At 46.8% G+C, this 7124-nt stretch overlaps 1 protein-coding gene across 1 annotated transcript; it reads left to right on the forward strand.

Annotated features, from left to right (window-relative positions):
* The first annotated feature begins 4309 nt into the window (after nucleotides 1-4309).
* LOC124683381 (peptide methionine sulfoxide reductase B1, chloroplastic-like) lies at nucleotides 4310-6451 on the forward strand. Its single transcript, XM_047217902.1, has 5 exons — nucleotides 4310-4512; nucleotides 5451-5556; nucleotides 5649-5714; nucleotides 5863-6060; nucleotides 6182-6451. The coding sequence occupies exons 1-5, from the start codon at nucleotides 4326-4328 to the stop codon at nucleotides 6207-6209; spliced, it is 585 nt and encodes a 194-aa protein (XP_047073858.1). The 5' UTR covers nucleotides 4310-4325; the 3' UTR covers nucleotides 6210-6451.
* Nucleotides 6452-7124: the final 673 nt, after the last annotated feature.

Genomic DNA, 7124 nt, shown 5'->3' on the forward strand with positions numbered 1-7124 from the left:
AGTCTTTGTTGTATGATTCAGTTGTTTACTCATGTCATTACCATTGTTTTGATCGCTGCATTCATTGCATATGTTGACAATATGATCAAGTTTATGATGGCATGTCACTCCAGAAATTATCTTTGTTATCGTTTTACCTGCTCGGGACGAGCAGAACTAAGCTTGGGGATGCTGATACGTCTCCGACGTATCGATAATTTCGTGTGTTCCATGCCACATTATTGATGATATCTACATGTTTTATGCACATTTTATGTCATATTCGTGCATTTTCTGGAACTAACCAATTAACAAGATGCCGAAGTGCCGGCTCTCGTTTCTCGCTGTTTTTGGTTTCGTAAATCCTAGTAACGAAATATTCTCGGAATCGGACGAAATCAAGACCGAGGTTCCTATTTTCACCGGAAGCATCCGGAACACCCGAGAGCCGCCGCAGGGGGCCCCGTGGGCCCCGTGATATAGGGTGGCGCGGCCTGGGCCCTGGCTGCGCCAGCCTATGGTGCCACCGCCTCTTCGACCCTCTGACGCTGCCCTTCCGCCTATTTAAAGCCTCCGTCGCGAAAACCCTATAACGAAGAACGAAACCCACAGAAACCTTCCAGAGCCGCCGCCATCGCGAAGCCAAGATCTGGGGGACAGGAGTCTCTGTTCCGGCACCTGCCGGAGCGGGGAAGTGCCCCCGAAGGCTTCTCCATCGACACCGCTGCCATCTCCACCGCCATCTTCATCACCGCTGCTGCTCCCATGAGGAGGGAGTAGTTATCCATCGAGGCTCGGGGCTGTACCGGTAGCTGTGTGGTTCATCTCTCTCCTATGTACTTCAATACAATAATCTCATGAGCTGCCTTACATGATTGAGATTCATATGATAATGCTTGTAATCTAGATGTCATTGTGCTAGTCAAGTGAGTTTTACTTATGTGATCTCCGGAGACTCCTTGTCCCACGTGTGTAAAGGTGACGAGTGTGTGCACCGTGTGGGTCTCTTAGGCTATATTTCACGTAATACTTACTCACCGTTATGAATGGCGTAGTGAAGTGCTTATTTATATCTCTTTATGATTGCAATGTGTTTTGTATCACAATTTATCTATGTGCTACTCTAGCAATGTTATTAAAGTAGTTTTATTCCTCCCGCACGGTGTAATGGTGACAAGTGTGTGCATCCGTGTTAGTACTTGGCGTATGCTATGATCATGATCTCTTGTAGATTGAGAAGTTAACTATTGCTATGATAGTATTGATGTGATCTATTCCTCCTACATAGTGTGAAGGTGACAAGTGTGCATGCTCGTGTTAGTACTTGGTTTAGTCGTGTTGATCTTTCTTGCACTCTAAGGTTATTTAAATATGAACATTGAATTGTGGAGCTTGTTAACTCCGGCATTGAGGGTTCGTGTAATCCTACGCAATGTGTTCATCATCCAACAAAAGAGTGTAGAGTATGCATTTATCTATTCTGTTATGTGATCAATGTTGAGAGTGTCCACTAGTGAAAGTCTAATCCCTAGGCCTTGTTCCTAAATACTGCTATAGCTGCTTGTTTACTGTTTTGATGCGTTACTACTGCTACCATATTACCACCATCAACTACACGCCGTTACTACTGCTCATATTCATTCATACCACCTGTATTTCACTATCTCTTCGCCGAACTAGTGCACCTATTAGGTGTGTTGGGGACACAAGAGACTTCTTGCTTTGTGGTTGCAGGGTTGCATGAGAGGGATATATTTGACCTCTTCCTCCCCGAGTTCGATAAACCTTGGGTGATCCACTTAAGGGAAACTTGCTGCTGTTCTACAAACCTCTGCTCTTGGAGGCCCAACACTGTCTACAAGAATAGAAGCTGCCGTAGACATCAATGATCTCATGGTCGAAAGGACTAGGTAACTATGTATCGAAAGCTTATAGCAAATAACTTAATGACGTGATCTTATGCTACGCTTAATTGGGTGTGTCCATTACATCATTCATATAATGATATAACCTTGTTATTAATAACATCCAATGTTCATGATTATGAAACTAATCATCTATTAATCAACAAGCTAGTTAAGAGGCTTACTAGGGACTCATTGTTGTTTACATAACACACATGTATCAATGTTTCGCTTAATACAATTATAGCATGGTATATAAACATTTATCATAAACATAAAGATATATAATAACCACTTTTATTATTGCCTCTTGGGCATATCTCCAACAATTACCACTCATATTCATCCATATCATTTGCATTTTACTATCTCTTCGCTGAACTAGTGCACGTATACATCTGACAAGTGTATTGGGTGTGTTAGGGACACAAGAGACTTGTTGTATCTTAATTGCAGGGTTGCTTGAGAGGGATATCTTTGACTCCTACCTCCCTGAGTTCGATAAACCTTGGGTGATCCACTTAAGGGAAACTTGCTGCTATTCTACAAACCTCTGCACTTGGAGGCTCAATACTGTCTACAAGAATAGAAGCATGCGTAGACATCAATACGTTGCCAATACCTCTTGCCGGTTTGATCGGTGCCAGTCACGACATCTATCGAAACTGCCTCCCAAGCCCTGATCGAGATCGCGTCCTCAAATTCGGTGTAGTTGCCGGATCGCTCTCCCCTTCGCCTTGGCCACCTCCCAAGCATTGATCAAGATCACGTCCTCAAACTCGGTGTAGTTTCCAAACATCGAATTGTCGTTTATTTACTGTTTTACTGCATGTTTATTTGCTGCCATATTTATTTCAGATTATTATTACCACTCATATTCATCCATATCATTTGCATTTTACTATCTCTTCGCTGAACTAGTGCATGTATACATCTGACAAGTGTATTGGGTGTGTTAGGGACACAAGAGACTTGTTGTATCTTAATTGTAGGGTTGCTTGAGAGGGATATCTTTGACTCCTACCTCCCTGAGTTCGATAAACCTTGGGTGATCCACTTATGGAAAACTTGCTGCTATTCTACAAACCTCTGCACTTGGAGGCCCAATACTATCTACAAAAATAGTAGCACGCGTAGACATCAATACGTTGCCAATACCTATTGCCGGTTTGATCGGTGCCAGTCACGACATCCATCGAAATCGCTTCCCAATCCCTGATCAAGATCACGCCCTCAAATTCGGTGTAGTTGCCGGATCGCTCTCCCCTTCGCCTTGGCCACCGCCCCATCGAACGCCCCATCTTCTATCTCGTCCAAGTCATATTCCTCATCGCCACCGTTGTCTTCATCTTCGCTAAACTCATCGCCCTTGAGTCCCTCCTTCAAGCCGTCGTTGTAGTCGCCGTAATCCGCGAGCGGCGGCGAATTGATATCGACGGACGCGTCATTGAGCATGTCAACGTACGACTCCGGCGCAACATCAACGGGGGGACTTTTGTTGACCACCTTGTGTGCAACAGCCGATGCCGACGACACCTTCGCCATCGCCGCCGTCAAAGTTGTCAACGACGCCATCTTGGCGGCGTAGAAGCAGCGGGTTTCTTCGGTGCCGGCTTCTTCTGCGCCGACGGCTTGTTGCTCGGCCTCTTCACCCGCTTGGTCGGAGCGGGAGGGGCGGCGATGACGTGCTGCCCCAGCCGCTTCCGCTTGCTGTTTGGGAGGACAGCTTGCTGCGAGGCGTCGACCATGAGCTCCTTGGTGGCGGCTGCTGCGACGGCGCTAGATCCGGCTGCGGTTGGTGGAATCGATCCGCGCGGCGCAGCCTGGTCCGCGAGCAGCGTCGGGTTGAGGGCTTCCATCTTGGTGCGAGCACTCCGCTGCGGAAGCCGGAGAGGGGCGGAGGCAGCGGAATCGGCGCCGGGTGGTGGGGCAGAAGCGGGAAAGGGAGGAGCTGAATGTTTCTTCGCGCCAACACGGGGGAGAAAAACGGGTTCGTGCCCGTGCAATCTTGCCAACCTAGGAACTTGGGGTTTCCGCGGCGAACTGGTGGCCCGGAATTTTTTTTGGTATGGGATCCGATGCAATGTCTAGACTGGTACTTTTTTGCCCAAATCTGGAAAACAGAAGTTATTATGCGGATGGGTTCGATGCGGTGTGTGTAAATGGCTAAATGCTCTAAACCTAAACAGGGCAAGTGAGAAAATAGAAACAGTACAGAACATTTTGTAAGAATGTAAGGCTTTCTCAAAAAAAAAAAAAAAAAGAATGTAAGGCCAAAAGACAGTCGGCGTGTACCGATCGGCGCTTCTCCACGTCTCGGCAACGGCAGCCACGGAACCCCGCATCGCACCGTCTCCCATTTGGCACCTCGCGTCGCAGCCAGCCGCACCGCCTCCCCTGAAAAATACTACTGAGTACAGTACTAGCGCATCGAACCCATCGATGGCCACCCGGTGTTACGCGGCTGCTACCGTCGTGGTCTCGTCGCGACCACGCGCGCCCCGCCTCGGCCTCTCCTCCTCCGCGCGACCCAGCGGCGCGTGGACGACCAGCGGCAGCTACCGCCTCGCTGTCGTCCGCGCCATGGGCGCCTCGCCGTCGTCGCCTTCCCCGTCGGGGCAAGCCCCAGGTGCATACCGCGCGGTTTTCGCCTAATTTAGTTTTTGTATTATTAACCCCTTTTCCTGTTACTAGTAGTATAAACAGCTTCATTTGATTTCTCGGGCACAGCGGTGCTGCCTACTTTCTTTTTGACAAATGATTCGATGATGGACTGTCGGACTGGTTTGGCTCTGCTTCTCGTGCAGTCTCTCACCCGAATTAGTCCTGTCAGATGAGACAGGATAGGTTCTTTGATCAATTTATGCAGCTAGCTGTTAGGCATGTTTCTAATCTGATTTTGGCCAAGTAGACCAGATATATCAAAATAAACAACTCGGAACGGCCTGCTCATATTTTGATGACCTTCAGTTGCTTGTGTCTAGAAATCAGACAGATGCGCTGATGGCTCAAGGTCTAAGGAGATTTCTTATGGACAAGCTGTCTGTCACTGGATTACGTGTCAAGACTCAAGACTCAAGACAGAACGGTCGTCTGATCGCAGTATTCCTTGTTGTTTTAAGGACAACTGCTGGTTTCAGATGAAGCCACCATGAGAATTTTCCCCATTTTAAAGCTTCTGCGGGGCTATCAGGAGCTACATTCCGCTAGTCGCTACCTCCATTCTCTAGTACAACCGGGCTCCATCTTCACCAGTTCTACCTCAAAAAATGATTAGAGCCCTAAAACCGGGCTCCATCTTCATCTGTTAATGCTATACTTATGTTTATGGTTGGAGCATAGTTTCCATGATAGCTTTTTCGTACCGAGCCACACGCTTGTAATGAGACCTTTGGTTTAGAATTTAGATGATGCAGTGATAGCTCAAGGAGATATCTTGTGGGCAATCTGTCAGTGTCAGGCACTGTACTATTTGGCTTCCATGTGTCTGCCATATGGCTTGCTTGATTTCCAGTTGATATATTTAAATCATTAGTAACTTTCAAGTAACAGGCCATATTTGTACAGGGAAAGCGGATAACGCATCTCTGAGTGACGAGGAGTTGAAGAAGCGCCTGACGAAAGAACAGTATTACGTCACTCGGCAGAAGGGAACTGAGAGGGCATTCACTGGGTATGAATCCTAACTATGATGTTGGCAGGTGCATAATCTTGGTTTTCTGTTTTTTTGTAATGTAACATTATCTATTGTTTGTTGGGAATCAGGGAATACTGGAACACTAAAACCCCAGGGGTCTACCACTGCGTCTGCTGTGACACCCCTCTGTTTGAGTAAGCACTGACACCAGAACATTCTAAAAGGGGCAGCTGCATCTTTCTTTCTTCATTCCAAAAACCGGAAGATACTTATCTTTGCACCTTAAACACCATCTACGATAGTCTGCTCATTGTTCCGAACTGATGTTTGCTTGTGTTTTAGGTCATCTACCAAGTTTGATAGTGGCACTGGATGGCCGTCTTATTATCAGCCAGTTGGCGACAATGTCAAGAGCAAGCTTGATATGTCGATCTTCTTCATGCCTCGGACCGAGTCCCTATGTGCTGTCTGTGACGCTCATCTGGGGCATGTCTTTGACGATGGACCACCGCCGACGGGGAAGAGATATTGCATTAACAGGTATGCCTGAAAACTTCTTTTGCTCCTTTCCGTACATATGTTACCTTTGCCACATTCTGTTCTTGTTGGCAAGTTGAATGGATGGGGTTTCTTTTCACTCTTTGATCCTCTCTGCTTGCAGTGCATCTCTGAAGCTGAAGCCCCAGTAGTCCATGTAGGAAGAATCGAGATGCAGGCACTAGTGCATTCCATGTAGCTTTGGTATGAAGTATTTTCAGTGTAATAGCCTAGTTGTGTCCGGTTTGAACATGTAAATTGACAACTTCAGGTTGTAAAGCCATGCATCTGAAACATGTATATTGATGGGACATACCTTTTGTGGGAAGATCATTATTGTCCACCCAAAAGCAGAAAATTAAACAATAAGGAAATGGACAAAACACTAGCATAAGTTTCGTCTCCCAATCTTGTTTCTTATATATGTGCTTATACGGTTACTATCTAGTAGTACATCGAATCATCCGGGCGAGGGTGAATCAACTTCCAAAGCTATGCATACAGATGGGCTGCATCCTTTACTTCCTTACCCTTCTTATTTTGTGGGCGGGGAGAGAAGAAGAGCGTTTGAATGTTCGAATTCGGATCGAAAGTCTAGTAGCAAGCCATCGATGTAGTGATGTAGATACTGGGGAACAATTTATCTCCTCGCTCCCTTTTTGACATCCAGCTGGGTCGGTGTTATGCATGGGAAATGACTATGGCAGGCATGCGTGTTTCACATTCAGCTGGGACGGTGTTGCCCGTCTGACGGCCTACAACTCCCTGACCGATATCGTCGGCCCTTTCAGTGTCACAAGCTCCTGTATCTGCGGGACAGTTGTTCAACGCTCGTACACCTGGACTTTGTGACGGGTCAGTCGTCTCATGAATCCTGCGATTCCAATTACAGTAGTAGTTAAAACATTTTTCGGGGAGTTCCAAGTTACGTAATCAGGTTGCTAGGATGGATATATGGATTTGATCGGACATACGTAGTGGTATCTGACGTTGGACGAGTTGTAGCCCGAGCCACCAGGAGATGGGCGTTGACAAAAAGCACGAGTGCGCATGCAGTAGGAGTTGAC

Source organism: Lolium rigidum, chromosome 1 (genome assembly GCF_022539505.1).
Source record: "Lolium rigidum isolate FL_2022 chromosome 1, APGP_CSIRO_Lrig_0.1, whole genome shotgun sequence".
NCBI lineage: Eukaryota > Viridiplantae > Streptophyta > Magnoliopsida > Poales > Poaceae > Lolium > Lolium rigidum.

Coding starts and splice junctions, on each gene's coding strand:
- LOC124683381 (XM_047217902.1), top strand. CDS start 4,326: ATGGCCACCCGGTGTTACGCGGCTGCTACCGTCGTGGTCTCGTCGCGA. Junction 5,557..5,648: donor ACTGAGAGGGCATTCACTGG/GTATGAATCCTA, acceptor GTTGGGAATCAG/GGAATACTGGAACACTAAAA. Junction 5,715..5,862: donor TGTGACACCCCTCTGTTTGA/GTAAGCACTGAC, acceptor CTTGTGTTTTAG/GTCATCTACCAAGTTTGATA.